Here is a 26,550-nt window from a genome sequence, read left to right on the forward strand (position 1 = left end):
GTCTGAGAGGCAGATGCTCCGTCAGCTGCCTGCCAGCGCTAACGGCCTCACGCCCGCACCTTTCGCTGGAGTTTAAACGGCCCCACCTGCGTGGAGCGCAGAGCCAGGCTTTGATCACACCTCCCTCCCACAGCCAGTGTGAGACTCAGCTTTGCACAGCGCGAACAGAGCAATATGTGTTGTTATGTAACCGCTCTGGTTATTTTCTGGCCCTAATCCTAACCCCAACCGTTTTTACTGAGAGAAGCAAAGGCTGACCCGAGACCCGTGTTTTAGGGGGCAGAATCTGCACCCCGCTTTCGTGGAGTATGTGTAGGCTGGTGTAGTTTGTTGGGAGTTAATTCTGGACTGAAGCAGCGCGATGTTTCTCCGTTTAAGGGAGGCACACTGTATGTGATAACACATGGTCTCTATGGAGTGTTAAGTATTTGATGGGGGAGGGGGGTGGAGTATTATTTATGGTGTTAAGTATGCTGGGTTAAGAGTTGTGGTGGTGTGGGTGCAGCATCTGGTTCTCTCTATGGTGTGTTAAGATTTGTGGCAGTATGAAACAGGATCTGTCTGGCGTTCAGTAGGGTTACCTTAAATGGCAAGAGTCGCCCATTCGAAAATTATCAGCAGTTTACTTTACAATTCGCGTTTAAAATGTCATTGTAACTGGAGCTTGAAATTAATGTTAACATAAGTCATTAAGCAGTTGAAAATGAACCCCGGGGAAGGCGTTTAGTTGTGTTTAGGTTTAGTTAAGTGCTTAGGCTGTGTGTGTTTGCTTGTGGAAAGTGGTAAGGAGCAGGGCTTATAACCGAAAGGTTGCTGGTTTGATTCCCCCCCGGGTCACTGCTGCTGTACTCTTGGGTAAGGTACTCAGCCCAGCATTGCCTCAGCAAATACCCAGCTGTATAAATGGGTAACATGTATTACTCTAACCTGTGTAAATCACTCTGCATAAGAGTGTCTGCTCAATGACAGTAATGTAATGCAACGTGTGCGTGTGAAAAAGGAATGTCAGTCCAGCATATCCCTGCCCAAATGTTCAGCACCACGGACAGCTGCACAGCCCCCCCCTTCCACGGCTACCTGCAGCTCCTTCCCCATTTACACAGGTGTGTGCAATGTCACCCTCAGCTCTGTGTCCTTGGAGGGCGGGGCCGAGAACGTGACAGAGAAGCCGCGAACAGGAAGTCTGAGGCTAAGTGTGCATGACCCCGGAACGCGCACTCTCTCTCTCATCTCGCTTGGATTTGACAGGCTCCCCGCAGGGCTCGATCACCTGCAGAGATCAAAGCCCTGACAATGCTTCGCTTGCACCCCGCATTCCATGTCCGGTGGCCTCCAGCACTTCAGTTTGGAACATTTTGGACTTTTGGTTTCTTCATTTGATCCTGCAGTTGCATACATGTTACCAATTGGTTTGAGGGAACATCTGAGATAACTACAGGCTTACATGTTTGGTGTTACATGATAACATCTCCTGCAATTTTACAGGCCCACTACTGAGTTGATTTTACAAATGCCTGGCATGTTCAAACACTTTCCCTGGGTTTTATTTACTCAGTGACCCCTCAAAGGTCCTGAGCTGCAGGTGAGACTCACCTGGTGGGGGAGGCGTCTGAGCGGGCACAGCTGGAGCTCCCCCTGTGTCTCCGGGAGGTCAGGCTGTTCCAGCCTGCAGCGCCACCCCCCCGCCTCAGACTGTGGGAGGGGCTTCTGCCCCTGCACAGCCTGCAGCTGCTGCCCATGCTGGGGCTCGGTGCTCCTGCAGTATAAACAAATGCATACACACACGCACACGCACACGCACACACAGACATAGACAAGCACACACATATACACACACACACACACACACACACACACACACACACGCACACAGACATAGACAAGCACACACATATACACACACACGCACAAATACACACACAAGCAAGTACATGCATGCAAGCATACACATGAAAAACACACATGCATACATGTATACAGACAAATGCACACACACACACACACACACACACACACACACACACACACACACACACACACACAAAATAAAGCATTATCATCAGCAGAGCTATTGAGCTCTTTTAATGGAATTAGCCTGGCAACAATAACCTGGGGATACTTCAGCCATGTCTCACTAAAAGGCCATTGCCACAATGAGAAAAATAATGCACTCACTGTGGGAGATATTACTGTAGCAGCAAGGCCAGAGGGAAAGGGAGAGCTGCGTCAGATTCAGGGCAAAACTGCTGTGACTTTGAATGCTCTCATTTATCTATCTATTACCACTGAATTGAGAGTTAGCAACTGAGTATGGGCAAGGCAGAGTGTGGGTGGAGCCTATAAGCCTATGCAGACTGCTTGTGTGTGTGTATGCCTGTGTATGTGTGTGTGTGTGTGTGTGTATGCCTGTGCATGTGTGTGTGTGTGTGTGTGTGTGTATGCCTGTGCGTGTGTGTGTGTGTGTGTGTGTACGGCCGTGCATGTGTGTGTGTGTGTGTTTTGGGAGGTGGGGGGGGGGCGTTTGCAGTGGAGGTGGTATAGGTGGCCATGCTCCCTTACATTCACTGGGAAGTGAAGTTCGCATTAAGTAGTGTGAGCTCTGAGAGAGAATGTGAGAGAGGGGAGGTGCTGGTGGGCAGAATGATTGACAGTACCTCTGCTCCGCCTCCAACTGGATGCTGTGCTCCTCCCTCTCCATGTCGTGGGGGTTGGGCTGGCTGAATGATGGCTGGGGGATGTGGGTGGGGCTAAGGGGCTGGCTGCTGTCCATCTGCAGGGTGTGGGCGGGGCTGTGGGGCTGGCTGAACGGGGACTCTCCACCAATGATTCTGCAGGACAGTTCATCATCCCTGCGGAAGACACAAGAGACAGCTGTCAATTAAACCTGCACTGCGTACTGATCCAATAATCCAAAGTCAGAGTAAAACTAGCCATATTTCATATACCTGATTAAAAATGTGTGTAGATAAAAGAATGACAAAATGAACGAAGAACATGTTTAGATGGACAGACATCAGAACACATTACATTATTGGCATTTAAAAGACAAACGACAGTCCATTCCTTAAAAACACTGCTAATCTGGAAAGAATTGCTGCTAGGTGTCACTGGGGCATCTCAGGTTCCCAGGCCTCCAACAGCACATTAAATAGGGACGCACTCCATCCTTATTAATCAGAACAGGGAAATCATACACCTTCACATCAAAATGATCCTCACACCCTATTTTAAGGGCCTGTTTATGCTCTCAGAAAGTATTTACTAAAAACATTGAGTGTTATTTATTTTTTACAGTTGTTAGCAATGAATTAGCGAGTGGGTAGTAAGAATAGTCATTAAATGGTATTCGGCAATAAACATCCAATTATTTAAATATGACTGTCATAAAAATGTACCTCTCATATATTTAGATTTGTTTCAAATGAATATCAGGACCTAAAACAGATGTTTAACAGTTAAATATAATTTAGTCGCTCCCTGAAATAAAGTGTTTTAATACCAACAACCACAGTGGAAATGTTATTACTCACTTCCTTCCCACTTAAGATCTATTAAATTTTTTTTTAAAATAAGCCACAATAAATAAGTAGGACCGCATTAATTCAGTGTTTTCCGACAGCGTAAACAGGCCCTTAAGATGGTGTGACCGAAATAAATAATGTGAGAGACACTCACAGACTGTCTCGGTGGACCTCTTTGAAGTGTGTCTTATTAGTCGCGTGGGTAAATGCATGACACCTGCATGGCTGTAATTGCACACATACTGCCTATTGAGCTGATTCAAATTATTCCCACGTCCCATTGTTCACACGAGCCTGTTGTCATGTCAGTTAAAGCGAAATGCTGTCATCTGGTGCTGTGACAACAGAAAGCATCAATTAAAAAAATGGAGACGATTTGAATTATTCATTTTCACATCCCAAATTAAACCAGCAATAGCGGCCGTAATTATGCTGATTATGGTGGCTAAAATACCTATTTCTTTGTTTCAAGGGCTTTCTCTGTACATGAGCATTCGACAGATATTAAACTGGATCACATAGTTCTGTCCTCAACGAGGCAGTGAAGTTGTTTATCCTAAAATGAAAAAATGTCTCCCCATGAAAAAAACAATATTTTGAGAATATATTTTAGACAGTTTATTTTTTAGCTCAATATATTTAAAACATGTAACTTATTGCTGTTTTTTTGGTATATCAGTATATTTCTACTTTAGTTCATTATATTTTACATGTATTTCAAATATATTCTTGAGCTGAACAACATATTTGTCAGTATATTAAATATATTTAATTTCCAAATGTTACATACACTTCTCAGTGCTGGATAAGCTGTTCTGCTTGGTTTATAGAACTTTTTTTTTTTAAAAGAGTGCTTCACACACTGTAGCTCTACTGAAAACTGGCACAGAGGACCAACTCTCCCACCTCTCTTCCCAAAATAAAACGTTGACAGACATAAAGATCTCTTCGTGTTACATTTATCACCATTGTTTAAAATTAGCGTGGGACTGGGATCCCACAGCGGTTGAACAAACGGACTTCATTCCGCTCGGTTATCGGGGTTGGCAGATCAGTCGGGACTCCCTCCTCTCACAGACCGTCAGACGCCTGCGAGTTGTCTGAATGACGTCAGCAGGGTGCCACCCTATCCTCCGATGAGTGCCCCGTGTGACTCTGTGTGACTCTCGCTGAGAAAAACAGCTGCTGGCTGAGTGCGAGCGTACCGGAGGATTGCGTTCGCCTCGACTCGGCGGTCCTGCCCGCGTGCAGAGGTTGTAGCAGCGAGATGAGCCCAGTTTACAATCGGCAATTTGAAAACAGGGCTGCATGAAGCGTAAATAAGCATAAAACAACACTGCATTTATACAGCATTTTTAAGGGTTTCAGGGAGCTTTAGAGAGGGCGGGGCTGGGTGGGGGAGCGATTTGAGTTACCTCAAATGCCACCAATATGAAGCACTGACTTGAGTGCATGGAAGACGTTTTGCACCAGAATGCTCACCATACACAGCTAAGATGTAGATGAAGAGAATTATTTAGCTAGTTAAACTAGAGGATTACTAGTTGCCTAGATTCACAGCGCCTATGACATGTTTTAGGAATGCTGTTAAAATTTTAAAAAAATGCTTGAATGTGTCAGCAAATCTAGACCACAGCCTTCAGACAAAAAAAAAAACCCATGACCCTATTTAATCACACATTTTCACGAGCAACCTTTGTAAAGTGCTAACTAGAAGGATCTCTCAGTACTGATGACCTTGGCAGATCTGTCATTACACACTTTGACAGGCATTCATACACACAAGCAAAGTCCTTTTTTAAAGAACTGTGAACCATGTATGTGTTGACATTTCTGTCATTGGTGTGATTTCCTAATGCAATGTCATCAACACCTCTCTGACACACTGTCAAAACATATCCTTTCCAAAGCTCAACCACCTTCTCCATTTTAATCATGCAGTACGCGCCATTGTCCCGTAGGGGGCACCCTACCATTCCCTCAGCACTGTGATCTGAGCTCTAATGCACCAGGCAGAGAGCAGCTCCGCTCCCATTTGACGACTGACTCAGCATAACGTTGCCCCACCCACCAATCACACAACAACTAGAGATTCCAAGCGGAACATCACCTGTCAGGCTACCTCTAAAACCCACAGGCAGGAAAACTGAGTGTACCAGCAGAGACGCGGAATCAAACGAAGCTCCTAAACTTCTAGGCTAAATTTTGCGCGGAGCCGACGTGAGTCACCCATTCATGCCCCAGGGAGAAACGAAGGAGCCCATTTTTAAGACTGGCACCCCGCTCTTCCCCTGCTCCAACCGCTAAGCTGCTCCCAGCCGAGCTCGTGATGGGCCAAACAGACATCACAAGCACTGCAAACAAGCCAGGCAGTACTTCATCCTGAGAGATGCTCTCCTTCACGACTACAAAGGACTACTTATTTCACCGGCGGCGATTTTATGCGGGGGAAAGTGATGGGGCTGTCTGTCCGGGAGGCTGTATTAAATCCCATTAAACCAGTGCATTCTAGAAGCGCTCTTTTCTACACTATAGCGAAGTAATTGGCAAGTAAAAATTTCTATCAATTTGATCATTGCTATGAAATTAACACATACTTTGGTAATACTTTGGTAATACTGTCCAAATTACTAGTAGTTTCCACTTACTCAGGGGTTAATAATTTGGTAAAACACTATAATATTAACCTCGCAAAGAAATGTAGAGCAAAGTTATGCTTGCAGTGTTAAATGCTTAGAGTACTTAATTTAGTACTTAGAAACTACTAAATTCCCATATAAAAATGTACTGTGCTAATTAACTGTAGCTAATTAATGACAAATATATTACTGATGCATCCTCTAATTTATGTTTTACATTATGAAATGTATTAAAAATGTGCTTCTGTGCTTCTTATATTTCATACTGCATTACATTTTGGTAAAATTGCATCTAAAATTGTACAATTGTAAAATTGTATCTAAATCCCTTACACCCCAGTTTACATTGAAAAGTAATGGACAGATTTCTTGTCAGAATTATCTGTATATATACAATATATATATAATATGCTGTATTAATGCCACTGAGAAACCCTGGCAAACAAGCAGAGTAAACATAAGCCTTTATCAGCCAGCAGAAGGCTGTGTACAGGGGCATATGGAATGATATGTCAAATATGTCATCTCTACGATTATTCTGATGCAGTAGTGCAGTATGTTAGTAATCTCAGTCAGCATACAGAGCAGGGCTACCACTGCATCTTAGAATAAAGAGGGCAAACTCACTGATTTGCTGCTGTGACTTGAATAATTGACAGATAATTTATTAATAGCATTGTATTCTGTTTTCCTCCTGCCGTAGCAGACTCAGTACATGTATGGGGGACACTCTGTCCTCCTCTCCAGACCCCACCCCCTCCCCATGCAAGGGGAGAAGGGCTTGACTGATGTCTTTCTGGTGAAAGTCACATTCTCCCATAAGGCATCCACGTCAACTTAAAATTATTCCACAAAGGTGCTGGGTCTTATGAAAACTGGGGAAAATGATCTATCATTAATCCTACCATATATACATGAAAATGAACTTCAGCAACAGTCTTTATCAGGAAACACCATGCCTGCACCAAGTAAATGGCCCTGAAAAGGCTTTATAAATACGTGATACATCCAAGCAAACAAGTTCCCTGAGTGTTATATTCTTACCCACAGCTGCCTGTTAACATGCTCTATCAAAAGAGCACAATATGGAGCTACCAAGGAGACGCCCGGCCCACTGTTCCCACAGCCCTCTTTCCTGCTTTCGGTTTGATCCTATAAATTATATTTAGCTTACATAATTAAGTCAATAGATTAAACCCTTGATTAAAATATTTCCCATCAGCAGGTCAGGGGGAAAGAAAGCATGATGTCTTGTTATCGCGTGGGACGGAGCAGCATATCGTCTTCCCAGTAGCAGAACTGATAAGCATGAATAATACAAGCACTACGTTGTTGAATGGCATACAGGCGATACTCACAGGTGAAAACCTTTAAGGGCTAGTCTCTCTTTTTCTTTTACTCTTTCTCTCTTACCTATCTCAGTGCTTAATCTGTCCTTCTTTCTCTCTTACTTGTCTTTGTCCTTCTGAACCTGTCCTTCTCCATTTCTCTATCTCTCTCTCTCACACACACTTTCTCCATCCCCTGCTTTGTCTTTTACTGTTTGTCTAACTGTTTCTGTCTTTGCCCTGCTTTGACTCTCTTTCTCTCTCCTGCTTGGACTCTCTCTCTCTTTCATTCTCTCCGTCTCTCTCTGTCTTTCTCCTGATCTCTGAGCCTCCCCCCCTCTCTCTTTCCCTCTTCCTAAGCCCATACATGTCTCCAGGCGCAAGGCTTCTGCATAAGATTCTCACAACGGAGTCAGGGGAGAGGAGAGACAGTCATCAGCTCTGGCAGCTCGAGCGAGTGAATCCAAACTCCACTGGTCACGCAGGCCATTAAACCAATTTGCACTCAGCAGCGTGAGATGCCGACCAAGGGGGGGGGTCACAGGTGCAAATTAGCTAAAGGTAAATTTGACGATGACAAGGATGCCAACTGAATTATTTTTCCTTCTTTCCACGTAGAGTTATTCATGCGTGAATGTTTTTAACAGGATTCGCAGTGCAAGCAGAGACCCCCCCGGACCCCATTTACTAACACCGGTGCAAATGACTGCGCACGGCGACCGAGCTCACACATTCTCACCATTTCACATTCGCTAGGTGTTTGTGAAGAGTAACAATGTAAATGTCACTGCCTGCAAACCAGCCCCTACGGACAGACACTCCCTCTAACTCACACAGCGAGCAGTGAGCAAGCACACGCCAGGCCGAGGAAGGACGCACAACAACCAGCAGGGAGGGTTTGGATTCACAGAGGAAGCGAGCAGACACGTTTCCGCATTACAGCGGAGAACTATCTGCTGGCCAAAGAAACTGCAGTCTGCGATCAGCTACTAATAAGATCTGCTCAATAGGCCAAACAAAAAGAACTGTAACAGAACAGTCAAAAGACTCCCTGGCCTGAGGAGATGCACCAATGAGAAATGAGTAGCAGGAGGGGGTCCGCGCATGAGGCGCCATTAACACCCCGGCGGGGGGGCCCAGTCTGTCTGCGAAGAGCAGGTGGCAGGTACAGAGGGTATGCTAGTGATTTTGGGCTGGAATGACAAGGTATTGCATTTACATTATTGCCATTTAGCAGACACTCTTATGCAGAGTGACTTATGTAGAATATAGTTTTTACATGTTATCCATTTATGCAGCTGGATATTTACACAGGCAATTGTGGGTTAAGTACCTGGCCCAAAGGTGCAGCAGCAGTGCCCCAGTGGAGAATCGAATCAGCAACCTTTCGGTTATGAGCCCTGCTCCTTACCGCTATGCTACACTGTCACCCTACCACAGACTGTATCTCTCAACATTACCCAAGGTTTAATGTCCCATTACAGAAACAGGGGCAATAATAATAGGTTTCCTCTGACAACAAATGTACTCAGCACATGGTCTGCAGTCAAATGAGCTTTGTAAATGTGTACCATTAGAGTATTTAAGATCAGGCTCAACACAGTGCTGGATGCACCCTGCACTATTACATTACATTACTGTCAATTAGCAGATGCTCTTATCCAGAGGGACTTGTATGCGGTACGCTACAATTTTATCCATTTATACAGCTGGGTATTTGCTGGGGCAATTGGGAGTTAAGCACCTTGCCCAAGGGTTCAACAGCAGTGCCCTAGTAGGGATTCAAACCAGCAACCTTTCGGTTATGAGCTCTGCTGCTTTTAACTACACCACACTGCAGCCCACGGGAAAACAATGCCAGACAGTGGGATAAAGAGCCTGTTTTTGTCACAAACTGTTCCTAACCTATTACATTTAGTACCACTGAGGGAGAGCAGGAAGCCATGGGAGGGGTGTGGGGGCCAGGGGGTCAGGGAGCTGGGGGGGGATTTAGTCATCCACAGTCACTGATCTACACAGAAATCCTTTTTTAAATTAGACAGACTCACATGCTTCCTGTGGCAGAGCTGCTGTCTGTGGGCAGGGAGACAGTGGACCTCTCCATTTCTGCCAGTCTGTAAAAAAAGGGGCAGAGGCAAGACATATTTCTGAGGGAGCTGCATTACATATATATACGTTATTGTCATTTAGCAGACGCTCTTATTCAGAGCAACTTTACACAGGTTACCATTTTTTTTCATGTTATCCATTTATCATATAGCCCGATATTTACTGAGGCAATTGTGGGTTAAGTACCTCTCCCCAAGGGTACAACAGCAGTGCTCCAGTGGGGAATCGAACCAGCAACCTTTCGGCTACAAGCCCTGCTCCTTACCGCTACGCCTCACTGTCCCCCAAAAACGGCAAAGAGAAAGAAGAGCAAACACAGAAAGGGTAGCAGCTGAGCTGTGCGGGCGCGGCTCGGTGAGCGGTGCCGTCAGTCTGCGAGTCCCCGACGCCCCTCTCTGCGGCCGGGAGCCGTCGTGCCGGATAACCGGGAAGCAGGGAGCGGGGCTCGTTAAGCCGAGACGGCATGCAAATCCGTCCCCCACCGAGCATGCAAATGAGAATGCAAAACGCTCTGCTTGTCTGGGTTATACTCTCCGGTTTTCTTAGCTAAACACCTTGTTAAAGGACTGCATGGGGGAAGGAGAACCCCCGTGTGGGGTCTGCTGCGCCGAGCCGGCAGCTCCGCCGCACTGAACCGCTGAACAGCACGGCGCAGCCGGCTCGGGCGGAGCCTCCGTCTGTGCTGCGTAGGGGAAGAGAGGTGAGCTACTCTGCTGAGTTGCTCTTAACTGGGTCTGAGTCCTACTGAAATCTCACACTGTCAATTTCAGTTATAAAACATGCTAAAAAGCTGGTGAGGATGTAAATTTTTAGGGGGCCTTTTTATTATCAGTCTATATTTAACTCACTTTTTTTACATATCATAGAACAGAGTTATAGAGCTGGGTGTTTACCTCAGGTCTTTGGGTTTTGGCATTGTTAGGTTTGTTGGTTCGAGTGCATTATTCCACCTGGATTCAAACCTGAAATAATATTGCTCAGCGTTCTCAAAAAAGGTGTGTATATGTGACATCCTCAACACCTGCTGAGGTTATACTGAAAGAGTTATGAAGACATTCTCTAGATGAATTATGCTGACCCAGTGGGTCAGAGATAACCATTATCTCACGTGGGGCAGTTCCAAACATCTGGGTCTGTCTGTGAAGCAATCTCTGCAGTGCACAATGCATTGTGGGATGGAGTGGAGTGCATGGCCTGATGCACCAGCAGGGCAGCAGTGTGGTGAGAGAGGGTCGGGGTCACAGTAGTCAAAACGGTCAAGCCAATCAGAGCAGCCAAAGCGGTCACAGGGGTCTGGGCGGTCAGGGAGATCAGAGCAGTGAGAGTGGTCAGAGCAGCCAATGCGGTCACAGGGGTCTGGGCGGTCAGGGAGATCAGAGCAGTGAGAGTGGTCAGAGCAGTCAAAGCGGTCAGGGCGGTCCCCACCTGTTGGCATACCGCTCGATCCGGGAGTGAGTGTCATCGTGGGAAGGCAGCCGGCACTGTGAGACCCTGAGGGACAGGAAACGGTGTTGAAGAGCGCCGCTCATACAGGGTATGCTAAACCACACACAGTGTGCATAAGTATGCAATCCTCCGGCCAAAACACACAGTGCTAATAGGAATATACAACCCACTCGCTAAAAAACACACAGTGCTCACATAAATACAATCCACCGCACACTCCGAAAAACACAAAAACTGACAAGAACAAGCATGCTTCAAGGAAACACTCTCTGATCACCAAAACGCATGCCAGTCGCTAAAACATAAGCCACCGTGTGAAAACCCCCATCGCCTATGAACAGAAACACCCTGGCTTGTGAAAGCATTTTTTAAACTCCCCCACACACGCGTTTAAAGGTGTGCTTTAAGTTTTAACAAAGGGAAAGGCGCAGGAGGGACACTGGTCTGGGAGCGGGGGGATGGCAGATACTCACTCGTACTGCTCCGGACACATGCTGATGAGGGTGACGGGACTGCAAGAGAAACACAGGGGGTAAGGGGACCACAGAGCAGGACAAAGCGTTTAGGCACACTGCTCACTGGTATGGCCAGCAGGGGGCGTACTGTTCGTATATACAACAACCTATACATATTACCTGCCCTCTCCAACTGGGTGTGTCAAATACATGGAAATAATGAACTGAATGATTTTGATTCTGGCAGCTTTTTACCGGGCAGGATGCTTCGCAAAATGCAATTAAATAACTGCTGTGAAGTGAACTCCTACTAAGAAACTACTGGCACTATCTTACAAGGAGCTGACAGAGCTCTTATTATGACAAGTGGTTCATGCCACTGCTCATTAGAAAGTCACGCACACCATGAGCTCAACTACTCCAGCAATATATGGAAGTTTTCTGAGAGCTGTGATATGGTATTATTGGTATTCATGACAGCAAATATAAATGGTAGGTCTCAGTAAAATCCAATCAGCGCAATTCATTTTAATTGAATATTTTTAACTGAAACAATTTCATCACATACACAAAAACAGAGGAGAAAATATCATTGCACACCAGAGTAATGTTATTAGTCAGACAAGTACTCATTCTACAGAGAATACTGAAAACATGAAAAATATGATTGACATGCAATACATTAAGATGATAAGAAATCAGATTTCCTCACTGGTATTGGATTAACACCTGAGACCATCAGAGCCAAACAATAGATATAACATGGGATTACATTGTGTGTGTGTGTGTGTGTGTGTGTGTGTGTGTGTGTGTGTGTGTGTGTGCAGGCACGCACCTGCATTGTCAGTAATGAAAAACACAGCATGGTTTTTAAGAGCACCTAAAAATCAATGGATGTGCATATGTACTCCTGAGAGACTTCAGTTCAGTTCTTAATGACTATGGTGAATACAGTATGTAGTAAATGTCAGAATAACGTAATGTTAATAAAGAATAATAATAAAAATGATAGAAAGAAAGGAGAGGGACTGAAAGGTTAAAGGAAGGTAAGCTATCGCTCAAAGAAACCAACAAAAAGGTAAACCGAAGGAGCAACAGTGTGGCTTTCAGCGTGTACCTCTCCGTACTCTCCCCTCCCAGAATGCTTTGCACCGGAAGGTAGCCGAGGCGGGGATGCTTGGCAAAGTACTTCTTCGAGCGGAATTTGTTTTTCAACACCTTGGTGAAGTCACGCACATCTTCCCCGGAGGTCGTCTGGAACAGAAATCGACATGTTATTCTCACACTTCCAACATGACGGCTGAGGCCACCCCCAAGAACTGATCCAGGATCAGTTCACCCAATGCGGATTCCTACACCAACTGTGATATTGTAAAAAGCTAAGTCTGATCCAGGGACAGTGGTTTAGTGCATTATCTGTGTACATCAGGACTCAGCAGTGCCCGCAGTGGTCCCCAGCATTTCGGATCTGCCAATCCCCACCTCAGTTTTCCGACCTCAGCCCGACTTTAATGCCCACGCTCGCGTTCTGTTGAGTCTTTAAAGGCCACCCAGGGCTGTCCTCTGAAAAATGATCAGCACTTCCTTTACAATTATCATTTAACATGTATATCCCACTGGAGCTTGAAATTAATTTCACCATTTCGGGGGAGAAAAGTTGGTATCTGAGAGTGAGCCCCAGGGTAGGTTTGTAAGGGGGAATGTTGGGCACACACTAAGTCAATGGCCCTTTGCGAAGCTCACTTTCAAAAGCGTCCGGCCAGAGGCTCTACCCTGCTTTTCTATTTCCTAGCAGGACCACCTCGTGCTGACTTTTAAGTGGCTGCTTTTTCATCACCTCCACCGGCTGAGAACTCCATCAGAGGTGTCAAAATAAAAGCCCCCCCCCCCCCCTTGCCCCTTCATCCGCGGCGCAGATCTCTTTATCTGCCTCCCAGCTGCACTTTACCAATCTGCTTGAAGCCGGTTCCGGGTGATTTGTGCTTTATCACGCGGGGAGAGAGCCAGAGAGACTGCGCCCAAAGGCCTGTTTGAAGGAGGGAAACGCACCCAAGCGTCTGCTGCGGGTAAACAGAGACCTGTGCCTTCCTCATGCATGGCTGTGCCCGCCGTCTCAGTCTTCCTCATTTCACACATTATCATTTCATACAGATGGAGGTTTACTGATGCAAGCAAGGCTGCCTAAGGATAGAACATCAATGCCCTGACTGGGATCGGAACCTACAACATTCTGGTAACAAGCTGGGTTCCTTAAACATCACATTTCTGAGCCATATTAAAGTAATACTGTCACAAAACATTTGTCACAAAAAACATGTCGTGGCAAAATATTTTTCATTGGTAAATTGAAGTCTTCAACGAAATAAACATTGTGAATAGCACACTCGCTAGACAAACATATGAGTACCCCTGTGGAGATTATTGGAACTGGGGCTTGGGTCCCCATTTTGTGCAGTTGAGGACAGTGTGTGTTGATGAAACAAACTGAAAACAGCATCAGCTTAAAAAAGCAAAGCATATCAATGTCTCTCCCACCACCATTAAAGGATATGATATAAATATATGTACACTTCTGATTAGAACTTCATCAAGCCTCTTCAAGCTCAGACATGTTACTGAAACAAGACAACAGAATAAGATATTTCCGTGCTATTTTACACCAAGAGTGCGATGGTGTTAACTATACCACACACTTTGAGCAGCAGTGTGGTGTGATGTGAGAGAACACAATTTGTAATCACACATCAAAAGGTTCTAATTCCAAGTGGGACTGTTATTAAAAGGGAGCATAAGGTGCTCAAAACCAATGAGCACATGGATATTCGGCATTTTTTATATTAAAAGTTGCTAATTAAAACAATTATGGGTGTGTGCAACATGTGCTACACATCATATGCAATGCATTTTATCATGGGGTGTGTGCAATATTTTGTTATGTGCATTTTATTGTTGTGATTGGCACAGCTGGTGCTGTTCTATTTATATGTACTTAATTTATTGTAATTGTGAAGGCATTTTATGTGCACAGCATTGAGTCCAAGACAAATTTCCCTAAGGGGACAATAAAGTATATTGTATTGTAATTATACCAAAAACACTCCAATAGTTCAATATATTGTATAATGGAGATGGGGTGAAGACAGGGGTGGGACTGTGGGCAAGGCAGGGGAACGATTAGGAGCAGGGGTTGAGGACGGAGATTTGGGGCACTCACAGGGGTGCAGTACTCCACCATGGGAGAGCTGAGTTTGTAGCCCTTGGCGGTGCGTCCGGAGAAGAAGCAGCTCTGACAGATGTCGTAGTTGAAGTGCTTCAGGCTCCGGTACCTGAGGAAAGGGAAGGAGAGGGAAGGCTGTGGACAGCGCTTTCAACCACACACCCTTTGATTTCAGCCGCCTGGAAGGTGCTCTCCGGCACTTTAGCGTACAAAGTAGCAGACCTTCATCAAAATGTTTTCAGCTTCTAGTTTTCTTTCTGTAACTTTCACTCATGAAAAGTTTTCTTTTTATCTTTTTTTCTAGTGGTACAGCATTTGGCCCACAGTGTTTTTTCCAAGTACATGACTAATTAGTATGTGTGATGAAGTTATTTAGATATGTATCTATGTAGATACATCATTAAAATGCTTACAGGTGGGTGAAGCTTTTTGAACCTCTTAATTAATGGAGCTGTCTTTATGCTGTCAACCACCAATTTGTTTAATTTGATCGAGAACATGTTCTCCACAGCAAAACAGCCTGATTTATTCAGATTAGTGAGTCATTGATAACATGACAACTCCAGCCATTTTAGGAGCAATACACCCTCACTTACTGAAACCTTTCTGGCTTATTGAACCACCTTCCTGCTTTTCAGGGACCTGAGAACAGTTTCAGACCTGGTATCCAGCATGCAAAGCAGACCTCGGATGCAGTGCCCAAAGAGCACACTGATCCTGGATCAGTGTACCCACTCCTAATTATAACCCCAGGCACATTGTGTAAAAGGGAAATTGGTACTCTGGGCTGTAATCTGCAGACATTGGGGGGTGGGGGGGGAGCAGGTACCTGAAGCCCACGATGGGACACTCCTTGCAGATGTTGCACTTGGCCTGGTGTTTGGCTGTCTCTGCCGCCGCCACGCGGTGAAGGACCGGGAGCCACACCATGGACTGGGGCTCCAGACGCATCCACTCCACGAACTGCCCGGGTTCGAGCGCCACCCTGCTGTTCACCTTAGGGGGGCAGTCCCAGGCAGGGGACAAGATCAGATCACTGGCACATATATCAGCCACACAGAGAGAGATATGGCTCAGGTACATCCCCTCAGAGGGAGTCCTGATACTGTTCCATTCCCCAAGGACAGAGCAACATACTTCCCTGCCTGTACACTGAACCCTGTTCTCTGTTAAGCTAGAACCAGCTCCCATCCTCACGTCTTGTTTAAGTATGCCAAACACCACAAATCCATCTCAACTCAAGCCTGCCCCTCATGCTTTGTCTTTGACACAATCATATCTTCATCTGCCGGTGCTTTTTTACCCAAAAGACCTCTGTTGTCCGACTGACAAACCCCTATCATCGCAAGGTGGTAGGGTGACAATAAAATGCAACCCCAGCTCTGAATCCAATTGCGGCCGTGCCACAACCGCTTTGCTTCAGTTTTAAGTGGAGGGCAGTGATCTATATCTACGAGTCATCTCCCCCGTCAGAACTCAAATATGAGATGCTAACCTTGTTAGCACGAGGACTCCTCATAATTCAGGCGGCGCAGAGCTGCCAGCTGACACCCCCTCCTTCCCCGTTTCACCCACTCTGTTTTAGAGACGTGTCACCGGGGGTTATGGATCGATCACGACAGGTCCATAAAGCACAGGACGCGCCCTCGTCCCACGGAACATTAAATAAAACGTCCCTTGCTGTGACAGGAGAAAAACAGCGAGGCGCAGGGCCGCCGCGTCGCGCAACCCCGCACGGAAGCGCTGTCCGGGTTTATAAATGTCCCATTAAACCGTCTGACGTCCAGGACGTCAGCGCCACTTCATCAGCGGGTATTTTTAGAGCCGGCAGGGAAATTGTGCTAATTTACTGCTAATGTAATCCCCGCGCAGACTTGATAAGAATAGCTGACAAACCTCAAGAAAAAAAAGTAATTGAGTGAATTGGTGTATGTTGAGCGCAGAGGACAAAAACTGTATAAAGCTTTTTATCCTGAGATTTAGCCCTCCGGGGGCCTCTCTGCCCGCCACTCAATCTCTTGAGGAGACTCTTAGGATAACGGTCCAATTTCAGGTCACAAGTGACCGCTCTGAGTGGAACTCTTGCCTCCTGTTGCCTGAGATAGGATAGGTGAAAGTTTTTCGGAGTTTGAACATGGTCACGGCACCAGCCATAAGTACGTGCCGTAGCCCTACCTCAGGCTGCTGTACCTTCAACATGATTAGTGCAGAGTTCCTTCAGTGTTATATACGGTTTTCCCAGTTCAGTGCTGTTTGTGTGGTGTGTGATGTCTCTGTGCAGTGTTATGCTGTGTTTTTCATGTAGTATTGTTCATTTGTACATTTGGTGTCTGCTCTTCAGTGTTGTTATTATCTTCTGTGTGGTGTTGTTTGTGCGGTATCATCCTTGAGGAGTTGTTTTTGTGGTGTCGTTTGTGTGGTTTTGTTTGTGCCGTGCTGTTTGTGTGTTAGCGCTGTATCCTCTGTGCAGTGTTATTAGTGTGTTGTAGTTAGCATGTTAGCATGGTATTGTCTGAGCAGTGTCGTCGGTGCAGTGTCGTTAGCACGTTAGCGCAGGGTCGTCGGTGCAGTGTCGTTAGCACGTTAGCACAGTGTCGTCGGTGCAGTGTCGTTAGCACGATAGTGCAGTGTCGTTAGCACGGTAGCGCAGGGTCGTCGGTGCAGTGTCGTTAGCACGTTAGCACAGTGTCGTCGGTGCAGTGTCGTTAGCACGATAGTGCAGTGTCGTCGGTGCAGTGTCGTTAGCACGTTAGCGCCGTGTCGTCGGTGCAGTGTCGTTAGCACGTTAGCGCGGGGTCGTCGGTGCAGTGTCGTTAACACGTTAGCGCAGGGTCGTCGGTGCAGTGTCGTTAGCACGTTAGCACAGTGTCGTCGGTGCAGTGTCGTTAGCACGATAGTGCAGTGTCGTTAGCACGTTAGCGCCGTGTCGTCGGTGCAGTGTCGTTAGCACGTTAGCGTGGGGTCGTCGGTGCAGTGTCGTTAACACGTTAGCGCCGTGTCGTTAGCACGTTAGCGCCGTGTCGTCGGTGCAGTGTCGTTAGCACGTTAGCGCGGGGTCGTCGGTGCAGTGTCATTAGCACGTTAGCGCGGGGTCGTCGGTGCAGTGTCATTAGCACGTTAGCGCGGGGTCGTCGGTGCACATACGTGCTGGAAGCAGCTGCGGATGCTGGGCTGGACGTTGCTGCCCCCGAAGGCGGCGGCCTCCCCCAGCTGCCGGGGGATCTGCAGAGCGGCGTGTAGCAGCAGCCCCAGCCCTCGGGGGTCACATGTGCTCCCCGGCGACGCCACCTGCCGAAACAGATCTGCCAGCACACAAGGGGTTAATGTCAGACACATAGGGAGAACGTGTACACACGCACAAACACATAATGCACATACGAACACACACACAAACGCAAGCATGTACACACACACACCACACAATGCAGCCCTTTCAGATGCTCCATAACGAAGTTTCTGAACACAGAGCTTGGAAAAAATCTGTGAGATTTTCATACTGGTTTGGTAACATTTCTGCACTGACCTCAAGAAGAAACTCTGTTTTCTTCCCACGTTTGTGTTCCAAAGAAAGTAAACTGTTCTTTGCTACTTTAATCTGCTCTCTGCCCCTATCGGTTTATTTATAGAAGTATGTGGGCATAGAACTTTCAGGGCAGAAATGAACGAGGGGAGTTCTTGCTGGGGTGTATGTACCACAGGGAATAGCAAACTCGGCCTGACAGCTTCTGTCTCCACAAGTGACAGGGACTAGCCAAGCATTCAATTACACATCAAGCGAGGTCTTGCTCTCAACAGCAGTGAAATTCAGTTTTGATCGAAGGCGACTTCCCCAGCAAAATCTGATATGATTATCTTAAATGAGAAAATGGGGCCGCTAATGCAATGTCTTCATGATATAGCATTCATTAGCGTTATCTCTGACCAGACAAAAACCCAAGTATTCAGTCCGCTAACACTGATTTCGCATCCGTACTTAACTTTGCTTTTATTTTACTGCTTAATTAAATTAGCTACATACTAATGCAACACAAAAGCACACTTAGTTTAGATTTAGACTGCTTTGCCTGGAAGCATTTTTTGAAAGATTTGCAATTGTACTTGCATTTCTATTTGTCTTCCAGATATACTTGTGATTGTTCCTGAATTTTTATTCATCCTTCAGGTGCATCTGTGAGTGTGCTTACATTTGTATTTGACTTCCAGATGTATATGTGATTGCCCTTGAATTCGCATTCATCCACCAGGAGTATTTGTGATTGTACTTGCATTTGTATTTGTCCTCCAGGTGGCCCTTGGAGAGAGAGAGCAAGGCGATCTTCAAAGACAGCGCCCGAACCCTCCCACTTCGGCCCCTGTGGGTAGGCATGTGGGAGAAGAGACAGCAAGTTTGTTAAGTCTGCCACATGTAGCACTAGGATGCACTGACAGGTAGGCTCACCTCTTGCATCATAATTTGCAGTTTAGAACTCAGATTGCTTTACTTTTTTGAGTGTTCCAAAGGGCGTTTTTCAAACATCTGTGAAGCTCTTGGAAGGTTCAGCTCTAATTTGATGAAAATCCCCAACAGCACTGTTGGCATCGAATGAAGGAAGCAGCCTCATAAATAAACATGTCACTCACTCACTGATTTGGTGGCTCCCTCAACAGTGACCAGCAGTAGCAACATTTTACAACTAGAGGGCGACAAGGTAAGCAAAATAGTTGCTCAGTAGTTTGTTACGTTCTTGTATTATGATAGGGTAGGTATTTTAAATGTGTATATTCAATGACTGCTGTTATGGCCATATTCCCAATTATGCTTTGACTCCAGAGGCTTTGAATGAGATGACAGAATCTAACTTGAAAAATATAGAGATTCATCTAGAAGCTGGACACTTCACTGCCAAAGTAAACTGCATGTCCCATAGTAAAGGATATCTCTGTATTATTATATTACTGGCATTTAGCAGACACTCTCATCCAGAGCAACTTACATCAATTTTGTTTTTTTTTTTTTTTAAAAAAAAAGACATTGTTATCCATTTATACAGCTGCATATTTACTAAGGCAATTGTGGGTCAAGTACTTTGCCCAAGGGTACAGCAGCACCCCAGTCAACCTTTCGGTTAGGAGCCCTGTTACTTAACCACTATGCTACACAGCCGCCCCCCTATGCATCACCTGCGCCTCGCACATTGCAATCGGACCTTGCAGCAGGGACGTACGTGTCGTAGACGTTGAGGAGCCAGTTGAGACACATGTCCACACACAGAGGCACGTTGACCAGCTCCTTGTGGTTCCACTCCAGCAGGTCGTATATGGAGGTCAGACAGTGGATGATGTCAGGCACGCTCAGAAGCTGGCTGTTCACCATCAGTCCGTGCCGGTCGAAGACCTTCTCAGCCGTGCTCAGCTCCAGCAAGTCCACTAAGAAAAGAGGAGACGCATAACGACATTCACCTCACTTCAAGTGCCTTCCTCTCCTGCGCTCCGTCCCCCACAGGACTGACAGCTCAGAGACGCGTTCAATCACGTCTCACAAAGCACACAATTACCCACGAATTTAGATGCCTCCCTGGAGAGCACGGTAGGTATCGCATAATTACGGTACATACTGTCAATTTTGCTCATGGGGGATTCTGGGTAATTCTAATATTCTATGGATAAAAAACAAGTAGACATAAATAAGCAGATAAATTAATATGGGTGTTGAATAAAATGCATCATTAGTCATTACACGGCGTATCCCAACATGGCCTGAGACCGTCATTAGGTATGCGTGGCCTAGTTTGAGAGCTGTCGCTTTTGTAAGAGCTGAAAGTCATGCTGCTGAGAGAGGCGCTGAAAAGCGGACAGAGCTGTGCTGTCTCTGCAGCCTGGCAGCCGAAGCCTCCCACCATTTTCCCAGCAATCCTTTCACACCTGACTGCTGCCAGCAATTAATCATGTCGATCTACCCTTATAACCTTACAAGAATAATATATGGTAAAAACATGTAGGTGTTGATCCACACTTATACCCTTATGACAAGAATATAGGTCACACATTTTAAATACATCAAATATCATAATATCTATCAAAGCATATAATTTTTTTAATCATATCAGATATTGCTATCTGCTGCCATTAGTCAGTCATATGAATCCACCCTTATGACAATAATATATTGTAAAAACACACAGTCAACACATTAGTAAACATCAAAAAATCTATCAAAACATACCATATAAATCATATAAGACATTAACTCTTTCGTCTGTGCAGATTGATACATATGTTTCAAAATGACACATTATGTAAAATATTCAACAATATAAATGTACAATTACAATTTTACACATATACACAAAATGAGTCTTCCTTGTACATTTGATTTCAGATCAGCGTCGCACAAGGGTTGTAAACTGACAGATGATACTGAAACCGCACCTGAATGTTGAAGGCGAGAGGAATGAGTTTATCCACCGCCAAGAATTTCATTTATCCCCCGCTTACCGCACCTACAGCACAGGAAGCCGTATCCCGACTGCTCGCTCTCATTTATCATTCCCAACCAGACGCACATGCAAATGAGGAGTGACACAAACATGATTTAATGACTTCTGTTCAACACGCTTCCATTAGAAGTTTCTCCTCGCGAACGAGCCACAGCGCCTTTAATAAAGGCAGTAAGGTAGGATTGGCTTATTTATTTATTTTATTTTATTTTCTTAATTGGACCGTCAGCCGCTAATTGACACGGCGGTTGCCTGAGAGGCAGCGAAGCGCGTCTAATCCGCAGTTTGGTGCGGAACCGTGCCCTAATAACGCCGCGGAGTTATCGCAGCGGAGGGAGCGAACCCAACCAGGACCACATTTAAAACGCATCAATCTGCTGAAAACACAAATCTCCCACAAGTGCTGATTTATCAAACAGGAGACACAATTAGCACCGTAATTCACGCCCTACATGCATCTACCTTCAGCGAGCGCACGGGTGGTGACAGACAAATTATTCACGAGTTGTTGTGAGTTATGAAGACACAAATGTGACTTAGAGGTATTTAATGTTTCCTGTTTATTTATCAGCAGTGAACGCATTTCTACTGTACCCTAGAAAGAATTGACACGCTTGTTTTTGATGCTGCCTTTAAGTTGTGGATATCTGATTTATAAGACGGTGTTAACAGTAGCCAACTTAATCGAGTGTTTCATGGCGTCCGTATATTTAACAGTGTGAATTATAAATGTGGAAGAAAACCGTTGCCTGTAGGAAAGCAATTCTAGAAAAAAAAAGAGTGAAGCATTAAGAACTGAATATTTGATTTTTCAAGTAACAGACACATTATAATATTCAACCACGAGAAATATTCAAAGCTTTGTTCCTTCTCATCAATATACATGAAGGATTGCAAGAGAACCTAATGTAACATAAGTTATAAAACAAACGTATAAAACATAAAAGAAAAATCATAAAATTTATATCTTTACCTGAGATATGAAAGAGGCCTCTGCTAGTCATTTCTCTCTAAGGGAAGTTTATCTCCTCCATTCAGTCCTTCTTTTATTCCTTTTTCTTGTTTCTTTGGTGTTTACCGTGTGTGTGTGCGTGCGTGCGTGCGTGCGTGCGTGTGTGTGTGTGTGTGTAGATAAAGTGTTTTTGAGTCACTCAAAGAGAATGTGTGCTATAGTGTTGTCGCTGCTGCAACCCTCTATAAAAAAGCAATTGAAGTCACTGTGGAGTTATGAGACAAAAGTATAAGCACTACATCTTTAATGTAAGTCAACATAGATGACATTTATTGGAGATATATGAAGTATTTATGGTTTTCATTTAAGCAACTGTATGTGTGTCCTGCACAATGCACACAATTTAACAGTATACAGTCTTCTGCAATATATGAGTACAAATACATATACGCCAGTGGTAATAATGTTCTAGTAGGCATGGTACATTGTAATTTATACGCATTTATGCATTTATAGATATATACTTTTTGTTTATTGTCATCTGGACGCTATATTTTAACTTGCATCACATTTTAATACGTAGACCATTACTACACTTGTAACTGAGACTTCCAGCCATCAGGTTTTGTGCACATGCAGTACATATGCAAAACCAGGGGCTCGGCAGATAAGAAGGCTAAAGTATAGGAAGAAACGGTGTCTGCACACTAATGTCACTCCTGAAAGATGAGCAGCAAAGACAAGCAGAGAAACACTGATGCCTACATGGTCTCCCTCACCTGTGGTTGTGTTTGGACATAGTACCTGTCAGGTGTGAAGAAGAGCAGGTTAAATCTCCTTCTGCTCAGGGCAGAGGATCCAGCACAAAGACGTTGAGGAGTACGGTACATTATCGGCTGTCTTTGTGAGTGCTGGGGTGGGGGAGGTGGTGAGTTTCTCTGCGCCGGTTTGTGGTGAGGGTGCAAACGGAGGCAACACTTACAGCACAGGGCTTTCTGAAGCCTGCGGCTCTTCATCGCTGTCCTGTAGGCCGAGAACCTCACGCCGTTCAAGTCAGCTGTGAAAAACGGGAGAAAAAAAAAACCAGCACGGAGCAATGAGAGGACAATGAGAGGAGGCTTTCCTAGAGAGGGCTGAGCCTGGACAGCAGCCCAGTACGGATAGCTGACACCGCTGAGATGCAAAGGAGACTGCTCAGACTCAGCCGCGACATCGGTACATTTCCAGGGAAAACTAAGACTTTGAGCATCGCCTCTCCAGAACTTTCCAAGGGGTAGAAGATCAACATGTTCACAATTCTGAGCAGATTGACAGACACAGTCACAATGAGCTGAACTCAGCTGATTTGCTGGACTCAGTGAACTGGGTGAGCTGATCCACACTTTAGGATTGGTGAATCTGTGCAGAATTTTTGCATAGAACGGCACCCTCGGACACAGTCGTTGGCTGATCAGGCCCCAGGCCTCTTTTGCTGTGCACTTCAGTTGTGTCTGTCTGCAATGTACTGGAGGTTGTGAGGGGATCTGTGTATCTGATCATGTTGAGTGTTGTTCTATTGCTTTGGGAAAAGGCTGAAAAGCAGATAAAACTGAAAGGCATCACCCAGAGACATACACAAGCAATTACAACCACTGTTTAATTGCACCATGCCCACAGCGTGGTGCAATTTCTTGTGATACAATAAACTGAAAAAATACGAATCAGATGTCAGTTTTTCCCAGCTATACAGAAAATGATGTGTAGTTCTGCTCACAAAACCAGTCTTTGGGGACCATGTGCCTAAGATGACAATCCCTGACAGCTTGTCTGAGTCACCTGCTCTCTGGGGACTTCCACAACTCAGTGAGAACTCGCACACCACTGTGGCTCTGGCCAAATCTCCGATCGGATTTCAGTGAGGAAATCAGAACTGCCGGGTAATTACTCATCATCTCCCCTCCGTGGACTTGCAGAGTGTTTGTGCAGATATACCCCTCCGGCAGCTGGTTTCTGAGCTCGCTATCTGCGCTCACAAGTTTAGCTCCGTCTTTTCAAGATGCTAATGAACCTTCTCGCGACACTATTCACGAGTCACAGTCGCATTCCGGGCACGGACACGCATCGATAGGGTGCATTATTACTCTGCAGAATATTTATGTCTTTGGGTAATGCCCTAACGCGTGGTGACTAAGAGAGCATTTAAATATACAGTGCAAAATACAACCTCTAAATATAGCCTGTGGGGTAAAGCTACCTAAAATGGACACATGGACACACCTCACACAAAGAGTGGTTCCTAGACTGATAAAGATGTCAGCCTTAATCAAGACTTGTCTTTTGGCAATCAGCACAGATAAAATGTTAGATCAGTGTCCTTCAAATTATAGTTTAACCTGCAGATTATGACTGATGACAACCGGATTGGGCAGCCAAGAGGTCAGCTTTCAGAATGCAATGGAAGACTATGCAGGGCTCTGCTGCCCTGACTCATGTAGGAATGTTGTTCAACCACTAGGGGGGGCAAGGCTGAACTCAAGCAGGTCCGCTCTGTCTGGACAGAGGCTTCAAGGGCACGCGGTAGCAGGGCGTACCGAGAGACTGGAGCAGCTCTGTCATTTTCGGATGGTCCCAACAGGTGGTCTGGGTCTCGTGGCTGGAAGACAACGAGGATAACGCTGAGAAACAAGAACTCAACAGTTGCAAACATCTAGTGGTGAGACGTTGTTACTGCAGATGCCACTTGCAGTCTTTAGTGATGCCAATATTGTAAAAATGTTATCAGTGTTAAAAGTTATAACTGTTAAAATGCAAAATGGTGGAATGGTGACACAAAGTAGCTATGGTTTATTAAGCTGTTTCATAGTGCTTCAACTTATTTAGTAGTAATGTAAAAAATAAAAAAGCAAAATACAGGGTATATATTTCAAAACATAAGTCATCTGTAAAAAAGATGAATACTTTACATTTTATATATGTAAATGTACTCATATTTTGTACAATCACATTTATGAAGATGACAGTAAATGATATATTTTGAAACATGAAATATATATATATATATATATTTTGATATATATTCATTATATTTATCAGTTGTATGCTACTGGAAGGGGTCTTCAGGACTCCCACATGCAGAATGGAACTGCATGGGTTAAATTACATTTTTCAGGCACAGAAATCAAACTCATGACTGCGATAATGTAGACTCGCTGCGGATAATTAAGACAAATGTTTCCAAATAATTTTCAGTGTCGATAATGAACTGATGTGTAGTCTAATTACTGAAGTACTGAAAAAATAAAAAATAAAAGCAGATAAAAGTTGTCGAGTGACAAGATTAACAGTCATGGCTTAACAGTCATGACATGAAAAATGTGTTTTATCTGAATTTAATTATTAAACATGTATTTTCTCAGATATTAACATTGATTGAAATGTCTTGCCTCAAAGATTAGTGTGAATTCTAGGAGTGCTTAGTCAGAATCGATTGTTTCTGATTTTTTTTTTTTTTACCTGAACGATGAGATTGTAATTCCCATCAATAGACCTGATTCTTAACACCTAATTAATTTCAAAGCTCAATGTAATTACTGGATCCCTTTGCTCTAATGCAGAAGGGAAAAAAAAAACTGTTCAAGAATCATTGAAACACACCTGGCTGATATGTATTTGTTCTGTTGTTTGTTTTAAATAACAGAAGAAAATAATTGCTAGTTTTATGATGCATGAAATCAGCAGCTCTGTTCGAACGCGTTTGCAACAGAAAAACGAAGACACGCAGACGTGCCTTTTCAGTTACTCTTCCCACAGAGTAGAAGCAGCAGCTGAAATTCAGTAGATAAGAATTTCCACACAATAAAAGTGTGAAGCCTGTGATTGAAGTAGGTGTGCGACTGATATGAGGTATAGAGGTATAGAGGTAGCTATATTTGGAGTCCGATGAAGGAATCGCACCTGGTCACAGGCCGATGTTATTGACTTCCCAATTCAGACATCACAAACAGGGGAAAGAAATGGGGGATGGGATTGGAGGAGGGGCGCCATGAACAGCTGACACAGAAAGGAAGTGGTGAGTGTGAATTTTATAGCTGTGGGTGAGACTAGTTTGTCTATGTTTGGTTAATTGCCTAGGGATTGCCTGAAAACTCTCCTCCTGAATCTTCATTTCGAACTTTAATTACTTTGACATTTTTTAAGTATTTAATGGTCATTTCCCACCTCCCTCACTTGCTCATTAGGGATTCAGACAATATTTCATGTTTTCTTGACACTTTGTAATAATAGCAAGACTTCCATAAGATTAGTGGTAATATATTATAGCCAATATCATATTATTAATAGTAATATTTTCAAACCTGTTTTTTAAAATGCTTGTATATGAAAAAAATTCTACATGCTGCTAACACGTTAAAAGGCAACATGTTTTCA

The 26,550-nt window shown here is 44.7% G+C and overlaps 1 protein-coding gene across 1 annotated transcript in view; it reads right to left on the minus strand.

Annotated features, from left to right (window-relative positions):
- Positions 1 to 2,297: 2,297 nt before the first annotated feature.
- The window catches only part of LOC118786835 (utrophin-like), a 64,733-nt gene continuing 40,480 nt past the window's right edge, over positions 2,298 to 26,550 (minus strand). The window contains exons 9-21 of the mRNA XM_036542168.1: positions 24,714 to 24,775; positions 23,126 to 23,200; positions 19,920 to 20,121; positions 18,982 to 19,067; positions 17,860 to 18,017; positions 15,545 to 15,711; positions 14,713 to 14,824; positions 12,616 to 12,752; positions 11,517 to 11,555; positions 11,023 to 11,088; positions 9,537 to 9,602; positions 2,655 to 2,849; positions 2,298 to 2,304 (exon numbers count right to left, since the gene is read on the minus strand). Coding sequence (XP_036398061.1) covers positions 2,298 to 2,304; positions 2,655 to 2,849; positions 9,537 to 9,602; positions 11,023 to 11,088; positions 11,517 to 11,555; positions 12,616 to 12,752; positions 14,713 to 14,824; positions 15,545 to 15,711; positions 17,860 to 18,017; positions 18,982 to 19,067; positions 19,920 to 20,121; positions 23,126 to 23,200; positions 24,714 to 24,775 — 1,372 coding nt within the window. The remainder of the gene's footprint in view (positions 2,305 to 2,654; positions 2,850 to 9,536; positions 9,603 to 11,022; positions 11,089 to 11,516; positions 11,556 to 12,615; positions 12,753 to 14,712; positions 14,825 to 15,544; positions 15,712 to 17,859; positions 18,018 to 18,981; positions 19,068 to 19,919; positions 20,122 to 23,125; positions 23,201 to 24,713; positions 24,776 to 26,550) is intronic.

The sequence above is a fragment of the Megalops cyprinoides genome, chromosome 12 (assembly GCF_013368585.1).
Source record: "Megalops cyprinoides isolate fMegCyp1 chromosome 12, fMegCyp1.pri, whole genome shotgun sequence".
NCBI classification, from domain to species: domain Eukaryota; kingdom Metazoa; phylum Chordata; class Actinopteri; order Elopiformes; family Megalopidae; genus Megalops; species Megalops cyprinoides.